This window comes from Arachis ipaensis, chromosome B5 (genome assembly GCF_059453495.1).
Source record: "Arachis ipaensis isolate K30076 ecotype BB chromosome B5, ASM5945349v1, whole genome shotgun sequence".
In the NCBI taxonomy this organism is placed as follows: Eukaryota; Viridiplantae; Streptophyta; class Magnoliopsida; order Fabales; family Fabaceae; genus Arachis; species Arachis ipaensis.
Genome location: NC_142440.1, coordinates 140,847,476 through 140,863,833, shown reverse-complemented (window position 1 = coordinate 140,863,833; position 16,358 = coordinate 140,847,476). Strand labels below are relative to the sequence as shown.

The 16,358-nt window shown below is 30.9% G+C and overlaps 1 protein-coding gene and 1 non-coding gene across 4 annotated transcripts; both read left to right on the top strand.

The window, feature by feature from the left end:
• Window positions 1–464: 464 nt before the first annotated feature.
• On the top strand, window positions 465–3,139 carry LOC110262533 (uncharacterized). Its single transcript, XM_021102784.2, has 8 exons — window positions 465–627; window positions 854–1,143; window positions 1,239–1,304; window positions 1,387–1,885; window positions 1,974–2,256; window positions 2,612–2,715; window positions 2,786–2,879; window positions 2,966–3,139. Exons 5-8 carry the CDS (start codon window positions 2,131–2,133, stop codon window positions 3,137–3,139), a joined length of 498 nt encoding a protein of 165 aa, XP_020958443.1. The 5' UTR covers window positions 465–627; window positions 854–1,143; window positions 1,239–1,304; window positions 1,387–1,885; window positions 1,974–2,130.
• A 6,618-nt stretch (window positions 3,140–9,757) lies between these two features.
• On the top strand, window positions 9,758–15,256 carry LOC107644150 (uncharacterized). 3 transcript variants are annotated; one of them, XR_015883177.1, is made up of 8 exons: window positions 9,758–9,890; window positions 10,191–10,273; window positions 10,377–10,475; window positions 10,583–10,651; window positions 11,580–12,048; window positions 14,460–14,536; window positions 14,653–14,787; window positions 14,874–15,256. It is a non-coding gene; the product is annotated as an uncharacterized LOC107644150 (transcript). The 3 variants fall into 3 exon arrangements; XR_015883176.1 differs by having other exon boundaries at window positions 9,759–9,890; window positions 10,196–10,273; XR_015883178.1 differs by lacking the exon at window positions 9,758–9,890 and adding an exon at window positions 9,899–10,049 and having other exon boundaries at window positions 10,196–10,273.
• Window positions 15,257–16,358: the final 1,102 nt, after the last annotated feature.

Sequence of the window (16,358 nt, the reverse complement as noted above, 5' to 3'; positions counted from 1 at the left end):
TTCTTTTCTGTTTATTCTCAAAATTTCTTGTATTAACAGTGCGTTTCTTATTAACTTTCAGAAGCGAAAAATCATCACCAATAGAAAAATAAAAAACATAGAAAAAGAGCAAGCTCATTGTTGAGGATTCATCTCCTGAACAAACTCATTCCTATCATGGGTGGGATATTTTGTAAACCTATACTACCATTTGTGTTCAAAATTATATTTATTAACATGTTGTTTTATGCATATGCTATCAGATCTGAAATTGGAACTGAAGAATTAGAAGAATTATTGAGGGAATCTAAAAAGAAGAAAAATAATGAAAAATCTGCTGCATAGGGGTTTGTAATTTTTGGGGTGTATATTAAACTTTTTTTTGGGTGTTTTCGTTGCTAATAGCTGTTTTTGGTTTCCCAGGGAGAAGGGAGCTGGCTTGCAATCGACAGAAGATCACTATGACTCATCTGAGATGTAAGAACCTTTATTTGATAAAATCTTGTTATTCTGATTTAACCATATGGTATTTTTACTGAATGATATCTATTCCATCTTTAGAATACTGGACATAAACTTAGGAAGTGATGATCCTTTGTCTCAAGGACACACAGATCAAAGCAGCATAAACAAACCAGCAGAGAGCATGTAATTTTTCTTTCTAATACCAGTTGCTTTTATCTTTTATTACCTTATGCTTCTAATTCTGTATATATTTTTTTTAGAAAAAAAAAGCCTTTTTATGTTTTATTCGAGAAAAAAAAGGCAGGAAAAAAAGCAAAATCTGCAGGTACGTAAGTTCTCAAAAAAACAAAGCTTGTGTTTCTTTTGATTACTTCGGGTGTATTTTTTACTTTCTTTGGGTGTATTTCAGGTTGAGTCTGGTTGAAGAGTCAGCCAGTGAGCCAACTGAAGAGAACATGATGGTTGTCCGGTTAGAGACACAATCACAAACGGAAGCGCTTTCAATATGAGTTTTTCAAGAAAATTTCAACCTTATAACCATTTTATTTTCGGTGGCGTTGTTAACCTTTTGTTTTTCTTCTTGTTTAGAGTTCCGATTCAAGTTTGTCTACCACTATCCCAAACAGCCCCTGTGCCAGAAATTGAACCAACCCCTGCAAAGTCTCCAAGTGAAAAAATTAATAAAGAAACTACAAAAAGGTAAGGAATAATCTTGGGGTGTATTTGTTAATTGTTTGGGTGTATATTGTCCTTGTTGGGGTGTATATCCTCACAATTGTTCTGTAACACTGCAGTACTCCAGAACCGCCGCCAAAAACTAAAGAAAGCACACCCACGCTTCCACCAGCTTCATCTAAAGTGTAAGTTCAGCAGAGTAAAATTTTGTTTTCAATATCATTCATCTATTCTTATTCTTATAGTATGTTATATCTCATCACGCAGTAATCCAGCCCCAGAAGATGTTGCTGCACTGATGATGATGGCACGGACAGCATCGTACATTCCTAAAGAAGGTTCGATGCCATCATTCAGCCTCGACTTGATTGGTTCAAGCCAAGAAGAAGCAGCAACGCAAGAGGGTGCAGCAACGCAAGAGGGGTAGAGGGCGAAAACTCCTGAAACGCCAAAACTAATAGAACAGTTAGGGGAGCTGGTGAAAAAAATTGTAGGCAGTGGGGTGAAAATAGAAGGTAAAACTCCAGCTATTCATAAGCAAAGTGGTGAACAAAGTTTTGAAAAGTTTGAAACTCCTGCGAGGACAAATGAAATGAGTGCTGAAATGAAAGAGAAATGCTACATCTGGGCCACACGTGTCAAAACATCCGCAGATGGACGTACTAATGAGTATGACGCCGTGTGCACACTCATTGCCCAAGATAAATACATTTTGTCAAAACTCCACTTCGCATCTCTCCAAGCTGATACACATATAGAAGCTGAGGTAATATTATAATAACATTAATGATTTTATCATGAAAAGTAACTGCAATATCAATTTATGTAAAATTGATTTGGGCTTTTATTTCTAGATTGTCTCTGCCATGTGCCTCATCCTTAACTAGCAAAAGATTAAAAGGTTTCAAGAAGAAATATACTGTCTCCCCCTGATATTTTGGTAAGTTGTACTGCAACAAATCTTGGGTGTATTTTCTGTATTCATTTAGTGTTTCACAATTTTTGCAGAACATGGCCATTGCAAATCATCCAGAAGGGGTATTCTTACAGCCTAAAACTAATAAGCCATTCAGGGTGGAAGACTACCCAATGTTTATATCCTTCTTGGACCTCAAAAAATTAGCATCGCATCGTTATGTAAGTTTTCATTTCTAAAACTTCTTATTACCATTCTTTACTTATGTGCCAAATAAATTAAAACACTGTTCAATCTGGACATACTTCAAATTTTTGCACCTATTTGCCAATCACAACATTGGTGGTTATGGGTGGCTGATACAAGAAAAAAAACTTTTGTACTCGACCCATATCACACGACTTGTCCAGCCGATGAAAGAAAGAACATAAATTTATTCGTTGTAAGTTGGTTTGTGTTCTGTATTTTAATATTTGGGTGTATTTCTGTTCAGTATAAGGTGTAGGTTTGTGCTCATTTGTTTATATTCCTTTATTAAATTTATTCATATATTACTGATTTGTTTTGTGTGTTAAGGGACATGTAATTTCAAGAATGAGAGTATATGCTGGGGCACCTCTAAAGAAAGACGATCACAAAATTCATACACCATACATTGACATCTCAGGCCAAAAGACAAGGTATAAATCTTTTAATCTGAAAGTTAAACTTTCCTAGATGTAATTTGCTAAGTTATTTCTTGTTTTTCAGCTATGACTGTGCTATTTATGTAATGAAGTGGTTTGAGATAATTCAGCCCAAACACGTTAAAAGGGAGAAGTATGAGTGGGACAACTGGACCAAGGTAATTGTGTTTAAAAACTATATAACTCTATATTACCTTACTAAATTCACATAGTTGATTAAAAAGAAAATTCTTTTAAACTTCAGGACGAGGTGGACCACTTTAGAGTAGAATATGCTTTCCGGATTCTATTCCATGAGATGAATCAAGACAAAGTTGAAGCCATTAGGGAAAGTAATGCAATAAGACTGTCCAAGCCATCCTCATTGTTATTGAGTTCATATTGTCAGATAGATTCTAATGATATTGACACTGATTAATGTAATTGTTATATAGTCTTGTAAGAAATTGAATAGATGCTGTAAAAATTTGCCAATTATGAGTAAAATTTTTTTCCATAATTAAATTCTCTCTGCTGTATTCAAAATGTCTGAATTACAGGTACTATAATATGAAGAAAAATATCAAACCAAATATACACCCATGCATAACCTGATATTTTACACCCAAAGAAAGTTGAATATACACCCAAACATTTATCCTCTGATGATTTATCCCTAAAACCCTAAACCATAAAACCCTAAAACCCTAAACCCTAAAACCCTAAAATCCTAAACCCTAAAGCTCTAAAACCCTAAACCCTAAAAATACTAAACCTTAAACCCTAAATGCTAAATCCTAAACCCTAAACCCTAAACCATAAACCCTAAACCCTAAAACTCTAAACCCTAAACCCTAAACCACCCAACCTACTATACACCCAAATCATTGATTCTTTACACCCATAAGATCTTATTTTAAACCCAAGGAAAGTTAAATATACACCAGACTTCTATCCACTAATGCTTTATCCCTAAACCCTAAAATCCTAAACCCCTAAACCCTAAACCCTAAAACCCTAAACCGTAGTAAAAAAAAAATAAACAATATTTTATAACATAAACAGCAGATTGTGAAATATATGTGTGTGTGTAAAATGTGAAACACAAGAAAATTCAGAAATACACCCAAAAAACAGTGCTTTACACCCATATTCTATAATTATATACCCAAAAAGTTATCCACTGCTACTGGTTCCCTGAACTGATAATTCATAACACATCCTTGATATTGGCTGGAATTTGGACACACCACAGATGCAACATCAACGAGGTTTAACTAGATATAATAAACTCACATATTAGCTAAACTATTAACGAGAAAATTAAACTCAATCACCACATATTTAAAGAATATCACTTTTACCTCGTTTAAAGCTTTCGTTTTCTTCTTCTTTGAGGCATTTGCAATCTGTTTGTCCAACTTTGAACCTAGCCTATTTTTTGGACGTCCTCTTGTTCGAATCCTTGGAGTGCTTTGAAGCTCGTTAACGGATTCCAAGTTGGCGTTTTCGTGAGATAAAGAAGATGTCCCCTCCTTTTGGCTTTCAATGATTCCATCTCAACCATGATGTTATCGTACGCACGGTGCAGAATTGCAGTCAGCTCCTCCGATTCTGATGCAAATTCGCAAATATTTTGCGAACGAAAAATCAATTCGTCAAACCTCTTACTTCTTGGCTCCAACAATGGCTCGTCGTGGCTGCTCTTGATGTGTGTGTCTCGCCTCTTTATCTTCTTGCTCCATCGTTCCAATATATATCTCGATGACACTTGGCTTACTCGTTCAAAGCTTAACACACTTAGTGCGTGACGACACAATATCCATCTTGACTCGAATAATAAGCATTGACATTTTACCTCGGCTGCTACTGAGTCGTAAGTAACCACAAATTTGTTGAATATTGAGCTGGAAACTTGTTCTCCAACTTCGTATACTGAATAGCCTAGAGCAGAATTCGTTAATCTAGTGATGCAATTCACCTTTCCTCTAAATTGTGTTTGGACTTCCCTAAACTTTTGATGAGTGTACACATCTTGAAACTGAGCTTCAATGGAGGATTTGGTTGCACATGGTATGACCGTATGAAAATCTGCAGCATCTGATTCTCTCTCTGCTTGCTCCCTGCTTCCGAGGCAATTATCATATTGTTTGACAAATTGAATAAGCGAGCTGTTTCGGGTAATAAACTTGTTAAAAAATGAATGCATGATCTCGCTCCTTTGTGTGCTTTTCATCCCTGCCCAGAAGTGGTGATCCAGATAGATTGAAACTCATATATGACAGTCTTCATAGAGATCTGCAGAATACACCCACAAAAAGACTATAAATACACCCGAAAAAACATGCAATTTACACCTCTGCTGCAGATTTTAAACAACATTACCTGAAAGCCACTTGTTGTCCACAAGACCAAAATTCAGCAGAAAATCATTCCAATTCCTATCAAATGAATCTTTACTATGAGAGTTCCAAACAACTTGGCTCAATTCTTGTTCAATTTCAGCATGTCCCTTGTACCCATTTAATTTGCTTGGGATCTTCTTCGTGATGTGCCAAATACACCAACGGTGAATTGTTGTTGGCATACAAGCCTCTATAGCCCTTTTCATTGATGCGCATTGATCGGTGAGAAACCCTTTTGGAGCATTTCCCCCATGCAATGAAGCCAACATTGAAATAACCATTTAAACGACTCAATTTCTTCGTTTTTCATCAAAGCGCATCCAAGAAGTATTGACTGACTGTGGTGATTCACCCCGACAAAAGAACGACAAACCAACTTATACCTGAAACAAATTACGACATTGCAGAATGAAAATCATTACGTACATCCATATAATGAATTTATACACCCAAGGAACATCCAATATACACCTCTGCAGCAGATTCATAGAACAAAATTAATTTAGCAACATAAACAAGAACATCATATTACCTGTTTGTATTGTAGGTGGTGTCAAATGAAATAATATCTCCGAAATACTCAAAGACAGCTCTGCTCCTTGCATCGGCCTAAAAAGCAAGCTTAATCGATTGATCGTCCTTGAGTTCAAGCTCGAAAAAGAAATTCTGATTCTTCTCTTTCATTCTCAATAAATATTTCCCGAATTTCTTTGCATCTTCTTGTTCCGAAACATTCCGCAATTCTCTCGTGATGTAATTCCTCGCGGTGACCCCCAGCTGCCGCAACGAATGATTGGAATGTTTTGCTTGGTCTGATACCGGCCTCCTCATTATTCTCTATTGTACAACGAACGGACATGCTTAGTTCCCTGTGCTGTTTGAGCATCTCTGCTTGCGTTGGACAGCAAGGGTGCGAATGATGCAGCACGACCTTTGAAATGATCCAAGCACCAACATCCTTCAATGTGTGTATATAAATTCTTGCAGGACAATTTAAACCAGCTGTGGGATTTGTCTTCTCGGTCGAAGATATTTTAGATTTCCATTTTCCCTCTCTGCTACATGTAATCAATTGATTCTTACTTTCGTTTCTCTTTTTATTTGTACTCTGAACTCTTGTAGAAAAACCTGCAGCCTTGGCATAGTCCTTGTAAAATTTGTCAGCATCTTCAAGGGTTTTAAAGGTCATTCCAACCTTGGGAACAAGCTGCTCATCAACAACAGAGAGGGGCTGCAAAAATACATGTTTAAAACAAGAAAATACTATAGAATTTCTGCACCTCATAAAAAAATAACAATCAAAGTAAAATACACCCAAGGACTCCTGATCTACACCCGTTACGACAACAAGTCAACTAAAATAACAAGAAAAACCATAAACTGTAAATACACCCAAACTTCCCCTAAAATACACCCAAACTTCCCTAAAAATACACCCAAAAAGTTCTGATCTACACCTGAGCGTCTGCTATAAATTGCAGATAATTAATCAAAACTAATACATTAGATTCAATCCACAGATTATGTTCACGCATTAATTTCACAGTCTATGTTCACGAATTATTCAGCTAGACAATCATAGACGAATAACTGCATCAAATTCAGATTAATCTTAATTAGCTGAATCTAAATCAAATCTCAGGAACTTTGTTCGATTCAAATTCAAAATCCACTTCGCCCTGATTGAGCTGACAATCTGAGGTTGAATCATCCATTATCTTCAAGGTTCGTTCAAAATTTGATTTCAGAAACCAGAAAATCGAAATAAAATGAAGCTAGAGTTACAGTAAGAGAAACTGAGGTGAATGACGAAGAACAAATCAGTAATAAACGCAGAAGAAAGAACGATCGAAAATACAAGCAAAGAACGCAAGAAGGAGAACGAAGAAACTTGGCAAGAGATTCGAAGAAGGTAACGAAATCTTTTGAAAATTGGAAATTATATTATTCACGCGTTAATTGATTTTGATTGATATAATATTCTGTTATATAGCGCGTGACTTGTACGTAACAATTGGAGCGCATTTAAGGTGTTAGTAAGCTTCAGGACTTGTAACACTTGTAAGTGTTAATCGCTTGTATGCTAAGATTAATCCTTAAATTAATTCATATATTTTATTATTATATTTATTGTTTATTAAATAATTTGATATTTACTTCAATCAAATCAAATAATTAATATAATTAACCAAATTAATTAATTGATATAATTAATTATAATTAATCAATTCATATAAATTATAATAAATGGTGAGATTTGAATGTCTAATCAAATTAATTAATTGATATAATTAATTAATTATAATTGATTTACTTTAACGACTTAAATGAAATAAATTAGGAAACACCTTAAGAGTATGCCACATCAGTTCCATCATTAAATGCAAAAATTCGATTTTTATATAATAGAATAGAATAGATAGATAATAAAGATATTTTCTTAAATTAATATAATTATGCATTATTTATTAAATATTAATTGTAATATTGTAATATAATTATAATAAAGATATTTTTCTAAAATAAATTTATTTAGAGAAATATAAATTGGTTATTAATAACCAGTGCCATTATCATATCATTATCATATTTTTTATTATTATTATTATTATTATTATTATTATTATTATTATTATTATTATTATTATTATTATTATTATTATTATTATTATTATTATTATTATTATTAAAATGATTAAAAATATTTTCGATTGATAATTGATAAGTAATTTAATAATGCATTAAGTATTGATTTTATATAACTATAATAAAGATATTTTCCTAAATTAGTATAATTATGCATTATTACTTAAATGCTAATTATAGTATAATTATAATAAAGATATTTTTATAAAATAAACTTAGAAGAGAAAATAGTACATTCATTTTGGCGGAAAAATGGATTAATGAAAAATCGACACCTCACTTCCATTAGTTGAGGAAAAAACCCAATTTTAGTATATAAAGTAGAAGTAGATAGATAAGTAGATATTTTCTCTTAATCCCATCTATAAAATATATGGTAAGAAATCACATTTTATCCCCTCAAATAAAAAAAATTAAGAGATCCAATCTCTTAGTTCTTTAGTTTTGACAAATTTTAAAAGTAGAAACAATTAAACAAAGAATAAATATCCATCTCCATCCCTAGAAATTTCTTCTAAGGACCAGGAGCCCCAACCAAAAAAAATATCAATTTTGGCCCTCGTTCTTTAACATTGTGAGACTAATTAGTCCTCACGTTAATGATATCTCTTCAGAATATATTTATGTGACACATTAATCATGAATATATTCTCAATTTAATTTTTATAAGTAAAAATAAATTAAAAATTACTAATATTACTTAATTTTACACAATAAATTTAACCAATGTATTTAAAAACGGTAACAAAAATATATAAAAAAAATCTAAACGACCCCAACAACTACCCAAAATACCAGACTCGCAACAAAAAAACTATCAATCCTAATTAGTTTTTAACAGATAAATCAATAGTTTAATATGTCACACAGGTTTATTTCGTTAATATAGAAAAAAATATTAACAAAAAGATTAATTAGTTTTACAGAAATAAAGATTAAGGATTGGAGACGTAATTTTTGAGTAATTACCCATATCAATCCCAAGGATTTTAAAAACGGACATTTTAGTCTCCAAGAAAAATTAATGTATAAACCAATCTCCAACATTTCTCTCCATTAGACATGACAGTCCTTCATCCAAAAATAAAATAATAATAATAATAATATTATTATTATTATTATTATATTATTATTATTATTATTAATTGCACAAGGTGTATTTTTTTGTATTTTTTTAATGATAAATTTATTCATTAGATTCTTATATATATATAGTCACTTAATAATAATAATAATAATAATAATAATAATAATAATAATAATAATAATAATAATAATAATAATTATTATTATTATTATTATTATTATTATTATTATTATTATTATTATTATTATTATATTTTTGGACGAAAGATTATTATGTCTAACGAAAAGAAATATTGGGTATTGATTTGTACATTAATTTTTTGGGGACTGATCTGGATAATTATTCTACCGGAAAATGAATTGGGGACTGATTTGTCTGTCAAAATAATTGTAAAACCTTGGAGATTAATGTGTATTAATTTTTCTTGGGGACTAAAATGTCCAATTTTAAAATTTTTGGGAACTGATTTAAATAATTACTCCGTAATTTTTTATTAAACCTCACTGTGAGAGCCGTTTAAAATTTTCTCTTAAAAAAAATAATCTAAAATAAATTTGATACTATTCTCACTCTCTAATATGTTTAGTTAAAAGAAAAGAAATAAAAAAAATAAGAAATAAAAAAAATTGAATATATTTTTATTTTTCTTAAATATATTTAAATAAAAAATATTATAAAAAATAATTTTATTTTTATATTATAAAATATATTAAAAAAAAGAATACTATTAAAAATAAAAAACATAACAAATTTTTTACTCCTTTTCTTTTAATATTAAAAAAATTTATTAAATCCCATCAATTTTTTTACATTATTCAACTTTTTATTTCTAACTTTTTTCTGACTAAACAATAAAAAATAATCAATTTTCTTTAATTAGTAATTACCTTTCCTCCCTTTTCCTTTGCTTCTATTTTCCTCGCAAACCAACATAGTAAGGTGGAAAGCACTCTTCGACTCAACGCATTCCATTTTACCATACTCCTCTAGTCCTCTTGAGTTTTGATTGCAAGAATGTTGTCATTGTTCTCATCCTCACCAATCAAATTAAGGTATGCTTTTCAATTCCCAAATTCTGTTCCCCAGTCCGCTCTCCGTCTTTGCTTCCCTTCAACTTCATCCCTACACTCTCCCTCTCAGTCCCAATTACTTGATGAAGCTGTTGATTCCTTCACTCGCATGCTCTTGGATTGTGTGTTGTTGTGACGGAGGTGTTAAAAGTGAAACAATACAGAACTCTTTGAAATTGAATTTGATTTTATTTGATGAATTTCTTTACATTTATTTATTATTTTGATTAATGTTGTTCTAGAAGGATTACTTTTAATGAGTCTGAACTTTATATTTGCTAGTGCAGAGGAAGTTTGTATAGACTAATTCATCTGCCAAACAATCAACTAGATGAGCAAAGGCAGTTGAGATGGCCCTCGATACTGTAAGATTCGTTTTTCTTTTATTGCGATGTAGTTTCATTAAGCAAATTATTGCCATAATCAGTGAAACTCAGTTGACGTGACATATATCTCTTGAATCTACAGGCCCGAGGAATAAACCATTTGCACAACTGCACTCCAGTGATTGTACACCGTGATTTGAAGTCACTAAATCTTCTTGTTGATAAAAATTGGGTTGTGAAGGTGTCAACTAATTGTCATGTTTGAATTTTCTTGATAGCATGCTGAATGCTATCTGTAGATATGGTTTAATTGGTTTTTTTCACCCTTTCTTTTTTTCTTTCGTATAGTTATGTGATTTTGGCTTATAAAGAATGAAGCACATTACATTCCTTTCTTCCAGATTAACTGCAGGAACAGTAAGCTGTCATAATCCTTATTTCTAAGCTCAAATACTGTGTCATACCCTCTGCATTCTGAATTATTCGTTCTTTCATGTTCTTGTTCTACATTTTGCTGCATATTTTTTATGTTCGTTGTGCTTTATATTCTTCTAAATCTATACAAACATACACAAATGGAGGCATTTGCTATTATCTTTTAACAAAAAATTTGGAAAACCAGGAGCTTCTTGCCGTTTAAAAATTCATTATGTTTGGCATGTTATATTAATCCTTTTGTGATGATGAATACCTATCTTTAGCCTCGGCTTATGTTATGTTCAATTTATAATACAATTACAAGTTCTATGTGCCAAGAAAATGTCAATTGAATAGGGTTTGAGAGAATGAGAGAAGGAAGAAAACAGAGTGAGAAAGAGAAGAGGATTTGAAGAGAAAGACAAGAAATTTATGATCTGCATTACTAGTGAGCTTATCACTAATCTGTGCTTATGTATAGAGAAGGGTAGCTTGCTGTGCAAGCTAGTACAAAAGGCACAACAGTCCGTTCATTCTTAAGTTAGTTATAATAGCTGTAACTAACAGCTCTCCTATGTAGCTGGCACTGTTCTAACAGCCAACAGTTCTTTCATAACCAACTCTTGTAACTCTTCTCTAGACTTTACCAACTCACTCTACTACGATGAATGGTCTTTGGTAACAAATGAGCAAATCTTTCTTAATTTTGTTGAGGCCTAAAGTTATTGTTTGGTAAGAGTTTTAAATAGGTCAGTGTCCTCTGATAATTGCCAAATGGGGCCTTAGTGTAACTACATGCTTTTCATCTCTACCTCAAGCTCCTCTCTTTCATATGCGTGATCAGTTTCAATATTCTGCACGCATTTAGTTTTGCTGCTAAGCGTTTGTTTGGCATTGAAATATATTCATTTTTTATGACATGTTGCAGGCCGAGTGGATGGTGCCTGAAGTATTAAGAAATGAACCTTCAAATGAAAAGTAAGCTCAGTTATCATTGGTTTTCGTCATTAAATTTTTCTTTATTTTGCTTGTGGAGGAGGATTTCATAGTCTGTGTTCCTCTCTGACCTGAATCATCTGGCATAGGAAAAAATAAGTTGGAGTTTTTATTACATATAAGTGTTGTTCTTTGGCTTCCTTGTCTCGTCGTTCTTCTCATTGGTTTTGCCACCCTTTTAAGGCATTCATAATTTTATGATAACAAGTGGTGATTGGATATCCCGGTGCGATGTTTATACTTTGAGTCATATTATGGGAGCTCTCTACTTTGCAACAGCCCTGGGGTGGAATGAATCCGATGCAAGTTGTGTGTGCTGTCGGTTTCTAGCATTGTTGCCTTGTCATTACAGATGATATGGATCCTGCTATCACGGATATTATCAATCAATGCTGGCAGACGTGAGTGTACTCTTCAATCATTTTATCCGTATTCTAAGATATCAGAACTCTTGCTTATAGCATTCTGAAAACCACTTGTTCTATCTGATATGAATAATCACATGAAAGGAAATACACATTTGATCTTGCCAAGGTACAGTTTTGTTTCAATATAACCATTTTTTAATAAAAAATCTTTATAAAGTGCAAGCCAGTTTCAAGAAACCCCTTAATGACGACTCGTTCTCTTAAAGATTTTTATGCTCTTAAAGATTTTTATGCATGATAAGGACTTGATTACACAATTCTTAAAGGAAAAGTCTAGGAGGCGAGCAACTTTTTCAAATTCTAGCCAGCATGTAACCAGCAAAGAAATGTGAGCCATTGGATGAAATTTCACACCAATCTCACACCATTAAAATCATCATTGATGGTTATTTGATGGCTACAAATCACAAAAGTTGCTGCCCCCTAGCACTCCTCATTTTTAAACTAGAAGACTTGGTTGAAAACTAGGGACTTGACGAGTTGTATAGTATTTTTGCTCATTCAGTCCTATGAGGCTCTGATTCTTTTCAGTCTTGACCCTTTCTTTTCTTTTTTTTTATTTTCTTTCTTCCCAGTTACTTTTTTTTTTCAGTGGAGTCATTGTCAGTTTGTACCATTTGTTTGTGTACACAATTCTTTATAATTTTGCTGTAATCAATTCTAAATTTTAATGTGCATAAATTATGAAATGTTGCAGTTGTAGCTTGAATGGAAAAAAAAAAAAAATTGATAGTGCATGGAAATTGTTTGGTGCTGGAAATGCAAATTGGATAAGCTTTTTATTCTTTTTTTGTTTTACATTTTTTTATTTGGATGGGTCCAAGTGTTACGTCTAACGCTTTGGTTTGGTAAAATTTTTTGAAAAAGTGTTTTTCATTTAAAAACACAAATTTTTTATTTTGCATTTGGTATATAAGAAAGATTATGTATTTGTACTTGCAAATTTTAAAAGATAGAAGTGTTTTTAAAAGCATTTAAGATGGAATTTTTCAAATATAATTTTGCATATTAAAATTAAAAAATCTAATATAATCTTATATATTAATTGATATCTAAATATAATTTTTATATTAATGTATATTATAGTATTTTTAAAATTTAAAAATTATTTACTAAATGCTATTATTACTTATATTTATTGAAAATTAGTTTTAATTTAATTTATTAAGTATAAATGTTATAATTTTTAAAATGTTATCTTTTAAAAGTTAATTTCTATAAATTACTTTAAAAAAAAGTAAAAATTTTACTAAATAAAGCATAACTTCTTCACCTTTCTTGCTAAAAAATAATATTATTTATATTTTTATCAAACTCGTAAAAATAATGTCTTTTGTTTAAATTTGATGGAAAAAAAAAGTATAAAAGTGCTTTAGTATTTTATTATATACATATATTTAATACGTGATGTTATATTTGTAAAAATAATATGAATAGTTATTTAAGATATAAAATAATTTATATTTTCTGTATATTAAAATTAAATGTCTTTTATCTTTTAAAATGACCTTTTTAGCCGATCAAACATAAATTTTTGTTAGTTTAGTCAACATTTCTTTTTCTTTTAGAAAAGTAATTGAGAAGCCAATTCAAACGGATTAATTGTAGTAACAAAGGAAAAAGAGTAAATACTCAAATTGATGCATGAAAGATTATTCGATCTTTAAAATTGGTCTTCGAAAAATAAAATTAATCAGAATTGTCCCCAAAAAATTTAAAAATACTCACGTTAGTCTTTTTGTCTGTTATTTGACAAACAACGTCAACATTTGCTTACCTGTCCGTTAGTGTCACAAGTCAACAAAAGCTTCAAAGGTGTTGTTTTCTTTGGTCACCTTTTTCAATCCTTTTTCATTATGGTCTATTCCATCTTTCTTCTCAAAATAGAACATCTCTCTAATCCAATCCTTCGTCTTTGATTCTCACCTCCAACAAAAAAGGATGTTTGGCTTTGTGACGTTTATTGATCCACAAACGGTTAAAACCATTTTAGACAAAGGGAATCCCCATTATATTCGTGGGTCTCGAGTGCTTGTTAAATCTTATCGGGAAAAGTAAAAGGTTATTAAAAGGTACTTCCTTGTCTAATGTTTCTTCGGTTAATTTACATTTGCAGCTCAGAATTAAATGCTTAAACTTGACATTAGAAAGGGTTGTTGTTATAATTTGATTGTTTCTTGGTATAATTGTATCAATATCTGATTATCTTAAGGTTAATTTAGAGAAATTTATATACGATAATAGTATATATTAATTAATTTACTTTCGTCCTTTGTGTATGAATGAAATTTAGTAATTTAATTTTATCCTTTGATCATGCTAGTTATGTTGACAAATACCTCTTTTTCAAGAAACTTTTCGTATCAACTTTAATTTGGTTGCAGAAAGTATGCTGATAGAATTTAGCACTCTATGTGTTACTCACCTCACCACATAGACATGGATTCTAAAATGAACTCAAGTGAGTATCATATTATCTTGTTTGGAATCTATATTACTTGTCCTGTTCATATGGCTTGTTCTGTGATCATTCTCTCATTAGTCATTAAAATAACTATTTTCAATTTTTTTTTGTAGTTCCAAAAAATTGTGGCAATGCTAGATTTCTTAGGAGACAACTGATGAAATACAAAGGAGACGTTTTTGCCCAAAATTGTCTGCCTACTTCACCCCATTTTCGCTTCTCCACGAATGTAACGAGAGCTTCAGAATGTATGTAGTAGTAATATGAATTGCATTTATTTATTATGAGTACATTCTTTGTATCATTCTTTATAAGGCTACTTTACATTTTTCAGATCATTTTAATTTCAACTTTCATCTTCAAGAATCTTTCAAAAACACACACGGAAAGAAATATAGAGTTTAAATAGCCCAAGGCCAAAGGCATCAACTTTCTTTTGATACACTATACAGTACCAAGTAGCTTTGAAGTTTAGTCAAAATCTCTGGCTTTTAAGATGAAGGTAGCAGCAAGAGGATTATAAGTTATTAGCAGTAATATATATTATATTATGCATAGTTTTCAACCATATTGTATCCTTGTCTAGACTCCGGCCAACTAGATGCTGCCTATGATGTAGTTCAACAACAATGGTATTTAACGAGGATAAAGGATTAGGGTTTATTCTCTTTAGGACTAATTTGACAAAAATTTCTAAATATATCTTGTCATCAGCCATTCTGCACTAACCTGTCATGTTGATATAACACACTAACGACTACATAAGTAAGATTTAACGTCGTTACTGACAGAATGAACGGAGGGGAGACGGAAGAACTAACGTGACCATTTTTAAATTTTTTGGGAACAATTTTGATTAATTTTTTCTTTCAAGAACCAATTTGGAGACCGGGTAATTTTTTAGGGACCAATTTGAATATTTATTCAAAGAGAAAATATATCTTTTCAATTTGTTTTTTTTTAATTAATGTTATAAAATAGACTTACATTAAATTATCTTTATATAAAATTAATAATTAAAATTTTTGTTAAATAATAATTTAGTAAAATTTATTAAATTATTTAATAATTTTTAAATATTATTTTATATAAAAATATTTACATGTAAGTTGTTGTCTATAAAATATAATTTTTATCGGTATTTTTTAAGTGAAATAAAAAAAGTAAAGAAAATGTGATATAATAAAAGACTATTGCTATGCTAATGAAACTTTTTTTTTCTTCACATGATGAACACAAGTAGCATACTCTAGAGCAAATACATTTACCAAGTCTTGCACAGCTTTTCTGCTTCGTTACAGAAGTTTTGTTTCTTCTATAGGATAAATAATTAGTGAAGTTTTTCTACGGATGGGCTTCGAGACCTTTTTTGTGTTTTTTTTAATTTTATTGATTGTTGTTCCTATATTTTCTCTTTGCTTTTTGAGTTTTTTTTGGAATGATGTATATTAGAATCTCTTTTTGGGGGGGGGGGGTTATTTATCAGGACTCAGATTTGGTCTTCTGCAGGTTTTCTATTGTATGTCCAAGACTCCAAATAGTAGTAGCTATTAGGTTTAGTTTGGGTAAATAATTTAATTAAATTCTTTTTAAAAAAATAGCTTAAATAATAAATAATTATATTAAAAGTAATTTATCAATAAGTTATTTTGTGTTTCGGTTTTTAATTTTAAAAGTGCTTATTTTATAGAAATGTAATAAAAAGTAGTAGTATTAAGAGAGAAGTTATTTTTTTAAATTTTTTTATAAGCTCTTAAATAGCTTCTTAAAAAGCTACAATTTGATTTTAAAAATTGCACTAAACATTAATACTACTACT